The sequence below is a fragment of the Geotrypetes seraphini genome, chromosome 11, assembly GCF_902459505.1.
Source record: "Geotrypetes seraphini chromosome 11, aGeoSer1.1, whole genome shotgun sequence".
Taxonomy (NCBI): Eukaryota; Metazoa; Chordata; class Amphibia; order Gymnophiona; family Dermophiidae; genus Geotrypetes; species Geotrypetes seraphini.
The window spans coordinates 139,512,601-139,529,804 of record NC_047094.1 but is presented as its reverse complement, the minus strand read 5'-3'; the positions used below and the strand labels follow the sequence as shown (position 1 = coordinate 139,529,804).

The 17,204-nt window shown below is 49.4% G+C and overlaps 1 protein-coding gene across 5 annotated transcripts in view; it reads left to right on the top strand.

Annotated features, from left to right (window-relative positions):
- Window positions 1–17,204, top strand: part of RALGAPB (Ral GTPase activating protein non-catalytic subunit beta) — a 173,317-nt gene that overhangs the window by 80,276 nt on the left and 75,837 nt on the right. For 4 of the 5 annotated variants that reach the window (XM_033962658.1, XM_033962656.1, XM_033962654.1 and 1 more), the window contains one exon: window positions 827–956. In XM_033962658.1, coding sequence (XP_033818549.1) covers window positions 827–956 — 130 coding nt within the window. Of the gene's footprint in view, window positions 1–826; window positions 957–12,073; window positions 12,083–17,204 lie in introns of all 5 variants that reach the window. The other variant, XM_033962655.1, reaches the window with a different exon arrangement.

Sequence of the window (17,204 nt, the reverse complement as noted above, 5' to 3'; positions counted from 1 at the left end):
TCTACAAGTGGGGGTGGCGGGATGATAGAGAGAGGAAGAGAGGCAAAACTACTTTTACAGTAACTCTCAAGCAACCAGAAACTGCAGTTATCCGGCATCTACCAATCCACTTGGGTGCCAGATACCTGAGAGTCTACTGTTTGAGAGTTCCTTTTCTGCTTTGGAAGTTGCTTGGATTGTTCTTCAAAAATCAGCAAATAAAAGTTGAGGGATAAGTGGGAGGCTTAAATGGAAACTTAGGCGAATGTTTTGGGATATTCCTACTCAAGCAGGTTGGATCTCTCCACATGACCAAAAGAGATGTCCTAAGGTGGCCCTTCCCTGTCCTCTCCTCATCTAGTCATTAAGCTGAATAAGGCCCATTTTAGCCGCTCTACAAAGGGAAATGTAACCCTGAAAGAAATATCTATAATTGTGACCCAAAAGATATGCTTGCATGAGTTTCACTGGGGGTTTAGCAAACTGTAATTGCCACACCCAAGTTTCCAGTCCATCCCTCTGTCCATCTACAGAGGGCCAAAGAAGGCTTTTCGTGCCGATACGTCTTGAACCTTTGTTTCCAATTGCTCTGTCATCTCTTCTGTCAGTGTCGGTGTGGAGAGAGCACAGATATCATGTGCCAGGTGAAGATGAGGAAAACAATCTGTATCTCTAAACTGGAATGATGCTTTGAGCTAAATAAAGGAGACTGCGTTAACATACAAGGCCTTGTTGAGTGAAAGTATGCATATAATTTTCCCTGCAAACAGAATGGATTGGCATTAAAAATGGCCATCATTTCATTATACACCTTACATACACACACTACTAATTATCATTTTTTTAGGGTGGTGGAGAGAATGATTTGAAGAGCCATAGTCGTACTAATAGTGGCATTAGCTCAGCAAGTGGAGGAAGTGCAGAACCAACCACTCCAGACAGCGAGAGACCGGCCCAGGCACTGCTCAGGGATTATGGTAGGTACTGAACTCCAGGAAAGGCATTGGACTGCAACATTTAAATTCAAGAACTTTTTGCACAATTTAGATACCTGAGTAAGTGTTTTTAAAAGCCCCTTGAGTATAAGACAATCTGGCTAAAACTGAAGCAGCCACTGTGTGACTTGTTTTTCTTGTCCGCAGTGTTTTGAACTTGTCACAAAGCAGCTAATAATAAGTACTTACAGCTTTTATTACATTACATTACATTAATGATTTCTATTCCGCCATTACCTTGCGGTTCAAGGCGGATTACATCCAAACTAAAACAAGAATTACATTCAAAATTTAAAGAAATAGAACAAGTGATGACATAAAATTTTTAAGGTAATAAAAACGTTGGGTAAAGAGTTACCAACGGGAAGTAGAAGTCTTTAGGAGATAAGAATAGGGTGAATTATGGGGTTTTATGTTCCATTTTCTCTGAAGACAGGTTAAATTACCATTTCCTTCAATGAGCACCAAACCCTAGAACATTTCCAAAGTTTTGGGGTTTTTTTTTTAAGAGACAGAGGGTTCTTTCTAACTATGCCCAGTAGTTGTCAGGCAAGAATGCCCAGCTCCTTTTCCCACTGGCATCAAAGGACACATTTCTCACTGCTGCACATTCTGCTACTTTCAGATGTTGGCTGTGAAAGTGTGCCCTAGTGTATCTCTGTTTGTTTGTTTTTCTAGAGTTCTAATTAGGGTTTAATATTTTGTTTCCCATTGTCCTGTGATTAGGCCAGTTGTTATCCAAGATCTCTGAGACATCTTCCCTCCCCCCCCCCCAATTCCATCTACATTTTTGCTGCAGAGGCCCACTTGTTCAAAATTTATTCTCCTTCTCAAGTTTACAACTTTGGGTGGTATATCTGGTACCAATAATGAGTAACGTTTCAAATAAAATCATATGTAAGAAAAGAAATACAATAGCTGATACATGTACCAGTCCATGGTCCAGGATGCCTTCTGAAGGGCAGTGAAGGCACATGATCAAGAAGCATCTTTAAAATGGTTTTAAGGCCATATTTAAATTTTAGAGTGGGATTGTTCTAAGCAGAGACTTGAAGAAGGTGCATTCCAAAGGGTAGGTAGGACCTGATAAACTGAAAATTCTAGAGTTGTTGAAAAAATTGAAACGGTGCAGAGTGATGGCACAACCAAGCAATTATTTTGAGATGAATGAAGGATTCTGGAAGGAAACTACAGTATTAGGGGGACACCAGAATCATGTATCTTATGTACCATTGTAAGATTTTAAAATGAGATTCTGTGTGTTATAAATAGCCATGATCAAATGTCATAGAACCTGTTATCCATTTCACTGTCAAGTTTTGTATGACTTGAAGCACAACTAATATCCTGAACATCAGCCCCATATAATAGAGAGAATTGCAGTAATCTAGTCATTAAAAATAAGTGAGTAAGAATTTGAAGGTTTTTTTTTTTAAAAAAAAATAATGTTATATTTAAAAAAGCCACTGTTCACCCGTACAAAATGGCTTAAACTCTTCACTTAGAGTATTCCAACACTGCTTCAAGCATATATACTCTAAGATCTTCTCCTCTCCTTAATTCTCCTTCATACCATATTTATCACCATCATATCAGCTGATTATCCCAGGACAAGCAGGCATGATATTCTCACATGTGGGTGACGTCATCTACGGAGCCCCGGCGCGGACAGCTTTTCAAGCAAACTTGATTAAAGTTTCAAGTTTGCACACTGCACCACGCATGTGCGTGCCTTCTCGCCCACTAGGGGCGCATCCCACCTCGTGGTCCTCAGTTCAAATTTTTCCGCGGAGCAAGAAAGCCCTGTGGATCTGAGCTCCAGTGTTTTTGCCTTCTAGCTGCCGCGTTTAGTTTGTTTTTCCCTTCGAATTAGTTCGCGGTACTCTTTTCCTTTCGTTTCTTTTCAAAAAAAAAAAAAAGTCTTTCGTTTTTCGTCGGGTTCCGGGGGCTCCCGGAAGCCGTGGCCGCGGGACGTCGGTACGTTCCCGGCCTTCTTCTTTTTCTTCGTGGATGTCCCGTCCTGTTACGGGATTCAAAAAGTGCAGCCGGTGTGAAAGGTTGCTTTCCATCACCGACCCTCACCGGTGGTGCATTGTCTGTCTTGGGCCCGAACATCCGACAGACTCGTGTGATCGCTGTGCTACCTTCCAAAACAGGGCCCTCCGTCGCCGTAAGGCAAGAATGGCCGAATTGTTCGCCGTCGACGCGCCGCCTAAGGCCTCGACGTCGGTCTCGGCTTCGGCCCCGGCCTTGACCTCGGCCTCGGCGTCCTCGGGGGCCTCGGCCTCGCCTCGGCCCTCCTCCTCGAAGGCGTCGTCAGTGAAGCAAGCTTCGGGTAAGTCCTCTGTTCCATCCCCTTCAGCAAAGAAGCCATCCTCGAGTCAGGCCAAGGCGGGTGGGTCGACCCCGGCCCCGCATCGGACCTCGACTCCGCACACCCCGAGGGAATACTCGAGACCGAGGTCGCCCTCCAGGGAGTGTGCCCCGGACTCGGAACTCCCCACCTTCGTGGGGATTCCGGCCTTCCAGGATCTCCTCCGAGCTCTGATCTCATCGGAGCTGTCGGGAGCCCTGGAAGTGTTGCAGCGTGCTGCGGTTCCGGCGGCCTCGACCGCGGCCTGGACGCCTTCGGTCTCGGAGGCCCCGGCCTCGGCTCCCTCGGGAGCCCCGGCCTCGGCGACCTCGGTCTCGGGTACTGGGACCCCGTTCACCTCGGTCTCGGCCCCGCCCCGGACCTCGACCTCGGGGGAACCCCCTGAGCGGAGTGTAAGGCCCAAAGAAAAGTTGCGCAGAGTGCGCCGTCTTTCCTCCTCTTCCTCCGGGTCTTCTAGACACACCTCGCCCTCGACGCGACCTCGGACGGGGCGTCGATCGAGGAAGTCTAAGCGGCCCCGAGGCTCGCCTCGGCGCGACCGTTCCTTGTCGTTCGGGGGCGAGGCGTTGCAGGTGTCGGAGTTGCGCCTCGACAACCCGAGGCTCCTCCGCTCACCCCATGGGAAGTCTTCCCGGGCCGCCTCGCCGAGGAAACGGGAGAGTGTCCCACGAACCCCGGGGTCCTCACCCAAGGGTTCTGCGAGGAGGACAACTTCCCCTTCCCCCTCGAGGGCCCTCGAGAGGGGATCCTGGGATTCGGGATCGGTTAGGGATCCTCATTATTCACATGAGGCCTCCCCCCTCTCCTCGGTGGGGCGGTCGAGAACCCCCTCTCCCCAGGCTAGGCCGTCCTCATTTTCATCCTTCGTTCAGGACATGGCCCAAGCCCTGGGGATTGACCTGATGGTAGGCTCTCGGTATTCCAAAGAGTTTTTGGAGGAACAGGACCTCCCCATTCTTCCTAGGGAGGTGCCTAGACTCCCTCTCAACAGTGTCCTTCTGCAAACCTGGCTGAAGAACTTGTCAAACCCTCTTACAGTCACGTCTGTGCCTTCAAAAATGGAATCGAAGTATAGGACGATTCCCCCTAAAGGGTTCGATAAGGCGCAGCTCTCACACCAGTCTCTTCTGGTGGAGTCTGCTCTTAAAAAATCACAGCCCTCACGGGTTTCTGCGGCGGTTCCACCAGGCAGGGAGGGGCGGACCCTGGACAAGTTTGGCCGCCGCCTCTATTCAAATTCCCTGATGGCCACCAGGGTTCTAAACTACGCCTTCACCTTTTCCTCCTTTTTGCGTGGTATGGTGAAGGACCTTCCTCAATATCGGAACTCGTTACCGGACTCCCAAAGAGCAGGATTCGACAAGTTTATGTCCAACCTGTCTCAATTGCGGTTGTACCTATTCCATGCAGTGTACGACGCCTTTGAGCTGGTTTCGAGGGTGTCGGCCCTCGCGGTGGCCATGCGCCGCTTGGCCTGGCTTCGCACCCTCGACATGGACCCAAACCTGCAGGAACGCCTGGCAGACTTGCCTTGTGTGGGGTCCGAGTTATTCGACGAGTCATTGGATGCGGCGACCAAGCGCTTGTCGGAACAGGAGCGCTCTCTAGCATCCCTGGTCCGCCCCAAACCTAGGCCCCCGCCGCAGAAACCCTTTCGGCCTCCGCCGCGCCGATACCCTCAGAAGTCGACCCCGGCTTTCTCGAGACCGCCTCCGAGACGTCCGTCTCAGCGAGGCAGAGGGGGACAACCCCAAGCCCCGGCGCAGGGCCCTTCTAAGCCAGCGCCTTCCTTTTGACGGGATGAGCGGACGGGGCGGGTTCCCCTCCGCACTTTCTCAGGAACCCCTTCCTATCGGGGGCCGTCTTCGGTTCTTCCGGGAGGCATGGACCGGGATTACCTCAGACGCTTGGGTGCTCCGGATCGTCTCCGAGGGCTACTCGCTCAACTTTGTGTCCTCGCCGCCGGACAGTCCCCCAAGTTTAGTCCCCTGCAACCGTTCGCAGCTACCGACCCTTATAACCGAAGCCAAAGCCCTCTTGAAGCTTCGGGCGGTCGAGCCGGTCCCCAAGGACCAGTGGGGTACGGGGTTTTACTCCCGCTACTTTTTGGTCCCAAAAAAGACCGGGGACCTGCGCCCCATACTGGACCTCAGGAAGCTCAACAAATTCCTGGCCCGGGAGAAGTTTCGAATGCTATCTCTCCCGGTTCTGTACCCCCTTTTGGGGGAAGGGGACTGGATGTGCTCCCTCGACCTGAAGGAAGCATACACCCATGTTCCGGTGCACCCCGCCTGTCGAAGATTCTTACGATTCCAGGTGGGGGACCTCCACCTCCAGTACAGGGTACTGCCCTTCGGCCTGGCCGCGTCCCCACGAGTATTCACGAAGTGCATGGTGGTGGTTGCAGCAGCCCTCAGGTCACGTGGACTCCATGTGTTCCCTTACCTGGACGATTGGCTCATCAAAGCCCCGACCAGGGAGGGGGTTATCTCAGCGACCCGACAGTCTATTGCCTTCCTGCAAACTCTCGGGTTCGAGATAAACTTTCCAAAGTCTCAGTTGAGACCGTCGCAGTCTCTTCAATTCATAGGTGCGGTGCTGGACACGGTGCGCCTCCGCTCCTACCTGCCGACCCAGCGGTTGGAAGCCTTGGTACGGATGAGCCGCCAGGTCTCCCAACTATCGAGGGTGTCCGCCAAGCGCATGATGATGCTGCTGGGCCATATGGCCTCGACGGTACATGTCACGCCGTTTGCGAGGCTACACCTGAGGATCCCTCAGTGGACCCTCGCGTCCCAGTGGCGCCAGGAGTGCGACCCGGTGTCTCGCCTCATTTCGGTAACTCCGCCCTTGCGGAAATCGCTGCGTTGGTGGACAGACTCTTCAAATCTGTCCATGGGACTATTGTTTCGCACTCCGCCTTTTCGCAAGGTCCTGACCACGGACTCCTCGGAGTACGCGTGGGGAGCCCATCTCGACGGTCTTCGCACGCAGGGCCTGTGGTCGTCAGAAGACCGTCAGTCTCATATCAACGTGCTAGAGCTGCGAGCCATCTTCCTAGCACTTCGAGCCTTCGTTCACATATTGCAGGACCAGGTGGTCCTCGTCCGCACGGACAATCAGGTGGCAATGTATTACGTGAACAAGCAGGGAGGAACAGGGTCATGGCCCCTCTGCTCCGAAGCTCTTCGCCTCTGGGAGTGGGCGGCCTCCCGGAACATCTTCCTCCGGGCGGTCTACATCCAAGGAGAACGGAATTGCCTGGCGGACAAACTGAGTCGACTTCTGCAACCGCACGAGTGGACTCTACACTCAGCAGTTCTACGCGAGGTCTTCGCTCGCTGGGGAACGCCACAGGTGGATCTGTTTGCCTCTCCGGAGACACACAAACTACCACTATATTGTTCTCGGATGTACTCGCAGGACCGTCTGGAAGCGGATGCCTTCCTACTCGACTGGGAAGGGAGGTTCCTGTATGCATTCCCTCCGTTCCCTCTGATCATGCGAACGTTGGTACACCTAAAATCGTCCACGGCCACGATGATTCTCATAGCACCTCGGTGGCCGCGTCAGCACTGGTTCTCCCTGCTGCTCCAGCTCAGTGCCAGAGAGCCTCTCCCCCTGCCTGTCTCTCCTTCTCTGCTGTCTCAGAGTCAAGGATCCATGTTACATCCCAATCTGCAGTCATTGCACCTGACAGCCTGGTTTCTTGTTCCCTGACTCCTCCGGACCTGTCTCAATCGGTGAAGGAGGTGTTGGAAGCCTCCCGCAAGATCTCGACGAGGCTTTGCTATGCGCAGAAATGGACCAGGTTTTCCACCTGGTGCTCGTCTTTTCACCTGGATCCGGTATCAGTTCCGGTATCCTCGGTTTTAGAATATTTGTTTCATTTGTCGCGCTCCGGCTTGAAAACCACTTCGGTGCGGGTTCATCTCAGTGCGATTTCTGCTTTCCACCAACCTCTGGAGGGACGCCCTCTGTCACTCCATCCCTTGGTGACACGCTTCATGAAAGGGTTACTCAGGGTTTGTCCCCCTCTTAAGCCTCCGTCAGTCGTGTGGAATTTGAATGTGGTTCTGGCTCAACTGATGAAACCCCCGTTTGAGCCACTCAACAAGTCCCTCTTGAAATTTCTGACTTGGAAGGCGGTGTTTCTAATTGCCCTCACCTCCGCCAGGCGGATTGGGGAGTTGCAAGCCTTGGTTGCGGACCCCCCTTTCACTGTCTTTCATCACGACAAGGTGGTTCTCCGCACCCATCCTAAGTTTTTACCTAAAGTTGTTTCTGACTTCCACCTCAATCAGTCCATTGTCCTTCCGGTGTTCTTCCCGAAGCCCCACTCCCATCCTGGCGAGACGGCGCTTCACACGCTTGACTGTAAGAGGGCGTTGGCATTTTATCTTCAACGCACCAGGCCTCATCGGAAGGTTCCTCAATTGTTTTTGTCCTTCGATCCCAATCGATTAGGGCATCCAGTTTCCAAGCGCACTCTGTCTAACTGGTTGGCCGCTTGCATTTCCTTTTGCTACGCTCAGGCTGGCCTTCCTCCCCCGGGTCGAGTCACGGGGCACAAGGTCCGAGCGATGGCAGCTTCGATAGCTTTCCTCCGATCCACTCCGATGGAGGACATATGTAAGGCTGCCACTTGGTCTTCGGTTCATACATTCACCTCTCATTACTGTCTGGACACTTTATCCAGGAGTGACGGCCGGTTTGGCCAGTCAGTTTTGCAAAATCTGTTTTCCTAAATTGCCATCCTCCCACCTGCCCTTTTTTGGTTAGCTTGGAGGTCACCCACATGTGAGAATATCATGCCTGCTTGTCCTGGGATAAAGCACAGTTACTTACCGTAACAGGTGTTATCCAGGGACAGCAGGCATATATTCTCACAACCCGCCCGCCTCCCCGGGGATGGCTTCCTTGCTAGTTATGGAACTGAGGACCACGAGGTGGGATGCGCCCCTAGTGGGCGAGAAGGCACGCACATGCGTGGTGCAGTGTGCAAACTTGAAACTTTAATCAAGTTTGCTTGAAAAGCTGTCCGCGCCGGGGCTCCGTAGATGACGTCACCCACATGTGAGAATATATGCCTGCTGTCCCTGGATAACACCTGTTACGGTAAGTAACTGTGCTTTCCCCAAAAACCTCATAACTACCGCTCCTCCTTCCATATAGCTTACTTTTCTGGGGAGCTTACTACACCAGTCGTCATTGGTCAAAGGTTTTACAGCATTACTTATGTAGCTTTCCGTTCTCAATACACACTACTTATTTTAATCTTTAAATATTGAATTTTTTTAAACTTTCACTTATCTTTATCTTTGATTTAGCTTTTAGCGGTAGGACCTGACATGTTTCGCCTCAACTTCATCAGGGAGACACTCTAAAATCAAACAATAAATATATATTAAAATCTTTACTCTCATACTATTAACCTAATTTAAACTTTGAGAACATAATTCGATCTTTACCATTACCGCTGCCATCCAAACTGCTCATTCATATATCTGTTCTGTTACAAGATGGCGGCGGCATGTTTAGGGTTCATTTATATATACTTGTTAACTCAACCCGCTAAAGACCAAGTTTCATAATCCAGGATTTGTGTTCATTCAATCGGGTTTTAATCGGTCTGCTGGTCCTACCAATATAAATCAATTCACAGGGACATATTATAGCATACACCACCCATCTACTGTTACAGTTAGTATTATCTCTAGCCTTGATCGTCAAATTTCTCCCTGGTACATTCCATATGGCTCCTTCTATTGTTTTATAACACTATTGACATCCCCCACATTTCTGATGTTGCCCCTGAGTGATCACTTCATTGTATTGGAACTTTCACACATTTGATTTTATTTATTTATTTTTTTTTTTTGCTACTATATAAAGTCATAACTGCAGACCTTACAGCACACCCCAAAGAAAGCCTGAAATGTTTGCCCAACAATCATAATCCATAATATTCACATTGCATTATGCCCAGATGTTTCCAACGGTCTGTTCTTTTTGAAAGCTAGAACTCAACTGTAGCTCCTTTAGGAGGTTCATCTGGTTTTCAGCTTGTCTTCATGTTTTTGAAAAAGAATATGCCAGCCCCACTTTTTATTTTAACTCATCCAAAATAGTTGTTCTGTTACTACTGCTACTACTATTAATTATTTGTAGAGTAGAGCGCTGCCAAATGTATGCAGCACAGTACAGAGTCACCAAGGAGACAGACCCTGCTCCAAAGAGCTTACAATCAAAACAGACAATCTGTTATTTCCTCTTTTTAGCTTATTTTACCTTTACCCTCTCACCTTTATTTTTGTAGTTAAACTAGTTAGATTAATGACAAAGATTCAGGAATGAAGGTGTCATGCATCCCAAGTGGGAACCTCGGTTTTCCGAAAGAAAGCTCTAGAAATTTGTTCCATTATGCGGCTCCATTGATGTGGCTGATGAAAATCTCTTGCAAGGAGGACTGTACTATTCCTTTATACATAATCACACTCCCATGACATCCACGCTATAGGGAGCTGTGGGCCTCCCCCTAGCAGTATAGCCAAGGACAGGGTATGAGGAAGTTTAGATTGGCCTGAATAAGGAGATTACTTGTCTCTTCTGTTCCTCTAAACTGAAAATTCATAGGGAAAAAAGAAACCTCAAAGATCTAGATCAGTGGTTCCCAAACCTGTCCTGGGGGACCCCCAGCCAGTCAGGTTTTCAAGATATCCCTAATGAATATGCATGAGAGAGATTTGCATATAATGGAAGTGACAGGTATGCAAATCTCTCTCATGCATATTCATTAGGGATATCTTGAAAACCTGACTGGCTGGGGGTCCCCCAGGACAAGTTTGGGAACCACTGATTTCTAGATGCTAAACAATAAACAGAAAATGCATGTAGACCTTGTTCAAACTGCTGCAGATGCATAACATCATTAAAATGTCAACAGCATGTTGTGATTTAGTCTTGACTAATTTTGAAGAATGGTTTTATAGAGGCTGATCTACCCCTGCATGCTTAGATTGCCAAAGAGGTGTTCCCAACTTAAGCATGTTTGACTACATGGCACAGATATTCAAGAAGCATGGGACAGGCATGTGGGGTCTCTTAGGGAGAGGAGGAGATAGTGGAAGCTGTGGATGGACAGACTGGATGGGCCGTTTGGCCTTTATCTGCCATCATGTTTCTATGTTTCTATAACCATAAAGCTCTATGACCTCACAACGCAGGGGTAAAGAGCCTTAGCCTATAGGGAGAGGAGGAGATAGTGGATGGGCCGTTTGGCCTTTATCTGCCATCATGTTTCTATAACCATAAAGCTCTATGACCTCACAACGCAGGTGTAAAGAGCCTTAGCCTATAGGGAGAGGAGGAGATAGTGGATGGGCCGTTTGGCCTTTATCTGCCATCATGTTTCTATAACCATAAAGCTCTATGACCTCACAACGCAGGTGTAAAGAGCCTTAGCCTATAGGGAGAGGAGGAGATAGTGGATGGGCCGTTTGGCCTTTATCTGCCCTCGTGTTTCTGTATTCATAGTGTATCTATTCTGTTATCTAAGATTCTTAGCACAGATTTTGTTACCATATTTGTTAATAAATAGTTCATGATGCTGAAGAGTGTAGAATTGTATTAATCAATGACTTTATTAGCTGTTTTATAGCCCGGTTGATGTAAAGTGGACTTCTGGAAAACATTCCTCCTTTAGGGGCTATTTAGCTAAACATATGTTACCATCTGAAAATTGAAATCCGTTTCAATTTGGGTCTTACCTTTCCACTGGTGAAATACTACCCAAAGCATGTTGAAATACATAAACTGGGGATAGCAACTCTGTATGTGTGTGTATACGTATATACATCTTATGTTTGGTTTGTCTGTCTTTGTGTATGTGTCGTGTGCATTGTTCATGAGCATGTATTTCTGTCATTGTTCTGTGTATGATCATGCACTCTATTTTTGGTAGGTAGTTGGGAGTGGAGGATAGTTTTAAAGGGTAGGACAGATGAAGGAGTAATTTTAGCAGTGGGACAATTGTGGAGGGTAGTTTTTGGCAGTGGGAGCAGTTTGCATGAAGTGGTTTGTGGGGGCAGAGTAATAGCAGAAGGGTCTTTTTGGAGGGCTGAGGACTTTTTTGGGTGTGGAGCTTTAGAGGGTTGGGAGAGTCGAGAGCAAGAGGAGCTCCCCCTTTTCAGTATTTCACTGTCTGTAAGTTTCTATGCCACAGCAACTGAAACTCCTCCCATAGAAGTGCATTAGGGGGAATTATTTCCCTGGATCCATGGTCTGATTTGTCCCATTTCTTAAGTTCCAGCTCTTTATTAATTGTTCCTTATGGCACGCAAAGGTCCTGTCATGGTATAGCAAAACCAAGATTCATGTGTGTAGTTTGATTGGTTTTTCCCACATGCCAAGTTTCATCCCATTTGATTAAAGTTTTAGAGAATTATTCTCAATCTCTTTTGTATAAATCTTTCCAATTTCCATTGGGTTGGAAATACTAATAAGACACTCGGATTCAGTCCTGTACTGAATTCTGTACTTTGATTATGGATTCTTGTAATGAGTATTTTTCAATTTAAAAAAATCAGAAAAGATTTTTTACAAGTTGCACCCTGTTACTAGAGCCTGGTAGACTTGAACTATAAAGCATGTCTTTTGAAGTTTATTGTATAGGTTTATAAAGTAACTATTCCTTTTCCATTTTCATTCTTTCTCGTCCCCATAGGACTTACAGGTATAGCTTTCAGCACTTCTCCAAATTTTTTTTCTTTTTCTTGTGTACAGATTTGAAAACTTCCCTTTGTTTTACTCTCTATTACTTCCGCTTCCGTGGGAAGTAGTAATAAAGAAACTAACAAAACCCCCATTGAAATGCTTTCTTTGCCTTTAATTTCAAGCAGTCTGGCAATCAGGTATAGAGCAACTTGGTGATGACTACGGTAACTAACATCACTTTCATACTTGATATACAGAGAGCTTTAAAGCCACCTTATGTGGGTTACCAGTCAATAGCAGAGTGTCTTGAAAAAGTCAAAAGCTTCACTAGTATAGCTGGCTGTCAGTCGCAGCTATGGCCAACATCAGCCCAATCCCCTAGTACTTCTACTAGGACAGCTTTACAAAAGATACAAGAAACCGAACTGAGGTTGGCCACAGTTATGAGAGCCAGCTGGATGACTGCTGCTTAAAAATCCATTCTTAGCTGATATTTGATGATCCCTTAATAATTTTGAAAAGCCCTCTAAAACCCCTTGTGTTAAAATGCGAGTCTTAGAGGTAGCCCTCCAGGATTTGAAAGTGGTTTTCATTCTGATGCCTCTCTTCCCATAAAGGAAGGATGATGGAGTAGAGTTCTGAAGAGTTCAGGCTTGGAGAATTAATCCATTTCAACTCTCCACCAACCAGAGGGATTTCAGTTTTACTTAACACAGCCATGAAGGACGGCCATGAGAAAGAAACAGTTCTTAAAAACATTCAGCATACGCTGGCTCACACGTACAGGAGCAGGAACACACAGAGCTGTGGAGTCGGTACACAAAAATCTTCCGACTTCGACTCCTTTATTTATATATCTCTGTAGGGACTCACGGTGACAGAGTTTGTCGTGAGGATAAGATGTCAATAATTCAAGATACCCTTTATTGATTGTAGCACCTACAGTGTTTCGGCGTCTATGCCTTTGTCAAGAGTCTCAAAAGCTTATTCTTTAGCACTCTCCAGACCAGTAGAGGTTAATCTTTACGAATGGGTATATATCCAATCATGACCAGCAGGTGGAGACTGAAAACAAAACTGTGCAATAGTATATAATATATTCCCTTCTCTATTCTCATCAGTCTTCTTTCAGTCTCCAGCAGGTTATGAGTGATCTGTACACATCTCCCTTGGTAGGGCTGTTGGAATTTGTTTAGGGGGGTTTCTAGTCCCTGTATTTTGGCCGGACAGAGCTTGGGTGGGCCCTGTTTGGGGGTCCGTCCAACCTCGGGGGTGTCAAACCCGGCAGGTCTCGAGCGGGGTTCCCCCCCCCCCCCCCACTTCCTCCACCTCCCCACATTTTTTTAGAGGAGCCTCAGCAATAAGCCTTGCCCCCTAAATCAAGCAAGACATATTGCTTTGAGAGCCTGTGGAGTCTGTTCTAAAAAAAAAAATCCTGAGGTAGTGCCGGTCTGCAGGGTTGCTTCCGTTAGTTTACTCTATTTTTGCACTAACCGGCACTTTTTTCTCCTAGCTAGGTCGCGTATGGAGCAATTGTGTCCTTCTCCGGGGGAGTGTGACACAATTTGGTCCAGCTGCGAGGCACTCGCAACCGGCCTGAATTCGGCGGTTTGGGCCGGTGTGGTCCTGGAGCTCTGTCGGCAACGGCTGCAGGTATCCAGACCTCCCCGACCTTAGTGCCTCGTGAGCCGGCTGAAGGCAATGAGGCAGCCCGGTTTGCTCTCACTACCTCCGGAGGGATTCCCCGAACCACCAACGGTAGGGGAAAAAGGATTTTCTCTCAGCTGATTTTTCAACAGCTGATGCCGGCTTGCCTGCTTTAGCGTCTGGGACAGTTTAGGTTTCCCAGCCGCTACAGTCCCTGGAGGAGTTATTTTTGGTGGGATCTTCCCCATTTTGACAGACAGTTCCCTCCATTTTGTCTGCAACCTCAGATGACCTTCCCCCTGTATTGCAATCACAGGGGCAGGTTTCCGCAGGGACCCCTGCTGGGGCAGGGAGTCCCTGGGGAACCCCTGAGGTTTTTTGCCCCCAATTTAATTTCTTTCTTTGTGCAGACAATTAGGGGTCCCACGTACACCTGGGGGGTTTTGGGGGGTTCCTTCCGCACCCCCTATGGTTTTGCCTCCCTCTTTTCATTTGGCGTCCCCTCTTCCTCCTCCCTCATCCAAGCGCCCGCGAGGGGCTTGGATTGCGAATTGATGGTCAGAGAAGCGTGTTGGCGTGGTTGAGGACCTGGCCACTTTGAGGGGTTCCAGGATCCTCTAGAGGGGGATGGCATTTTTGAAGTTGTGCTACCGGAGTCCCCGCGTATGGGGGCCCCTCTGCTTCAGGGGGTCTGTCCTGTTTCCCGCTCTTTTCCTGTGTGTCAGGATTTTCGGGATTTTGTGCTGGCGCAGTGGACTACGTCGGGGCGCCTTGGCTCATGGGTGTCCCATCCCAGAGGGGGATAGGGCTACCTTAATTTCGCCAGTGGTGGATGCGGTGGTCTCGGCACTTGCTAAGTGGCATACCGTGCCTGTTACGGGTAGTTCTGCCTTTAGGGTCTCTGAGGAGTGTACATTAGAGACACTTCTTAATTATAATTTTGATGTCTCTGCCTTGGGGGTCCAGGCGGCTATATGTGTGGGGCTGGTGGCTCACACCGTGTTTCGGTGGTCTGAGCATGTCCTGGATCGTGAGTCTGATGACTGGTCCTTAGTGGATCAGGAGGTGGTGAAGATTGAGATGACTGCCTTGTTCCTCTCGGATGTTTTTTGTGACTTGGTGCGGCTAAGTCTGGGGCTTTTGGTGGCCACGTGCCATACCTTTTGGCTTTGCGCATGGTCGACTGTTGCCACATCCAAAACTGAACTTCCCAAAATTTCCCTTTTGGAGGTTGTTTTTGTTTGGAGAGGACTTAGATATGGTGGTTCAGATTCTGACGGACTCTAAGGTGCCCCATCTGCCTGAGGACTGTGCCTGCCTGGTGTCTCGGGGTGGCACTGCCCAGGGGCGTCTACGGGAATTTTGCAAGTTTCACCTGGGGCGTGGGGCTGCTTCTTTCCAGGTTTCCGGTTTTTCCCCGGGGTCAGTTGACTTAGCGCATGCAGTCCTTTCAGGGGGCTGGGAGTTCCCCCCCCCCGGTTCCCCTGCTGCCCGTCCTGCACGATGGCTCTTTGCCGGCACCCCCTTTGGTTCCCATGGGCGCCCGGCTGCGCAATTTGTTTCCCAAGTGGGCCGAGATCAAGTCCGATTGGTGGGTCCTGGTGATGGTGCAGGACGGTTATGCTCTGGAATTTTGCCCGCTCTCTGCCGGATCATATGTAGCCTCTCCGTGTCAGGTGACATGGGAGATGCTAGCCTTTCGCCAGACCCTTCAGCACTTGCTAGATCTCAAAGCAGTTGTCCAGTGTCCCCTCAGCAGTGCAGCACCGGCTGGTACGCCATTTCCTTTGTGGGGCCCTAAAAGGAGGGGACCTTTCGGCCCATCCTTGGTTTAAACCGGAGTCAACAAGGCTCTCAGAATTCCCTTTTATTCGCATGGACACACTGCAATCTGGTCTTCTGGCAGTTTAGCCGGGGGAGTTCCTGACTTCTCTCGCTCTGGCGGAGGCCATTCGGGCCTCTCATCAACTCTTTTTTCGCCTTGCAATATTGGGTCAACACTATCAGTTCTGTGTGCTTCCCTTGGGCCTGGCCATGACTCCCCGGACATTCACCAAGATGATGGTGGTCATCACGGCGGCATTGCAATCGGAGGGCATTCTGGTGCACCCCTACTGGGATAACTGGTTGATTCAGGCGAAGTCGTTGCAGGAGAGCACCCGGGTTACAGCTTGGGTGGTTGAGTTTCTCCGGTTGCTAGGTTGGGTGGTCAACCTTTCCAAGAGTCGGTTGGTCCCAGCTCAGCATTTGGAGTACCTTGGGGTTCTGTTCAACACCTCCTTGGGGAAGGTCTTCCTTCCAGAGGCCCAGGTAAGCAAATTGCAATCTCAGATTCGCCTTCTTTTGGCGTCCCGGTGTTTTCTGGTGCAGGATTTCCTCCAAGTCTTGGGGTCGATGGCAGCGTTCCTGGACGTGGTGAGGTGGGCACGGGCCCACATGTGACCTCTTCAGTATGTTCTGCTCCGGAGGTGGTCACCCCAGAGGCACAGTTTGGATGTCTTCGTTGGTGGCTCCAGACCTCTCATCTGGTCCAGAGGGTGAGTCTGGATCTACCGCAGTGGACGGTGCTTCTCATGGATGCCAGTCTCCTCAGTTGGGGGGGCTCAGTGTCTAGGTCACTTAGCTCAGGGCACCTGGTCCATGGAGGAGGCGTCCTGATCGATCAACGTGTTGGAGACCAGAGCCGTCCATATGGCACTATTAGCCTTCCGCTCCCTCTTGATGGGCAAGTCGGTCAGAGTCCTGTTGGACAATGCCACGGCAGTGGCTTATGTCAATCGTTGGGGCACCAAGAGCGCTCAGGTGGTGCAGGAGGCGGCTCGACTCATGCTTTGGGCGGAGTCACATCTTCTGGACCTCTCTGCCTCTCACAAAGCAGGGATGGAGAATGTTCAGGCGGACTTCCTCAGTCGTCACATCTTAGATCCCGGAGAGTGGTGTCTCAGCCCTGTGGCTTTTCAGTTGATAGTGCAGGCTTGGGGTCAGCCTCTGATGGACCTGATGGCCACGAGTGGCAAAGCCAAGGTGTCCCGCTTTTTCAGTCATCACAGGGATGGACTGGCCGAGGATCTGGATGCTCTGGTTCAACCATGGCCAACAGTGGGGCTGTTGTGTGTTTCCTCCGTGGCCATTAGTGGGCAGAGTTCTTCTCCGCATTGTTCGCCATCCAGGTCTAGTGGTTCTGGTGGCTCCGGATTGGCCTTGACATCCGTGGTACGCGGATCTGGTGGCGGATCCTCTGCCTCTCTTGGACGACCTTCTGACGCAGGGTCCCATTCCCATGTTCGACCCGTCTTCCTTCTGTCTTACGGCTTGGCTTTTGAAAGGAGTCGCCTTGGTAAGAAGGGGTATTCAGATAAGGTGATCTCTATACTCTTGGGGTCCCGGAGGCTTTCTACGTCTCAGGCTTATGTGCGGGTTTGGCACTTCTTTGTGGTGCCAGGTGTGGAGAGTGGTCTCTTTTCGCGCTTCTCTGCCTAACATCCTAGAGTTCT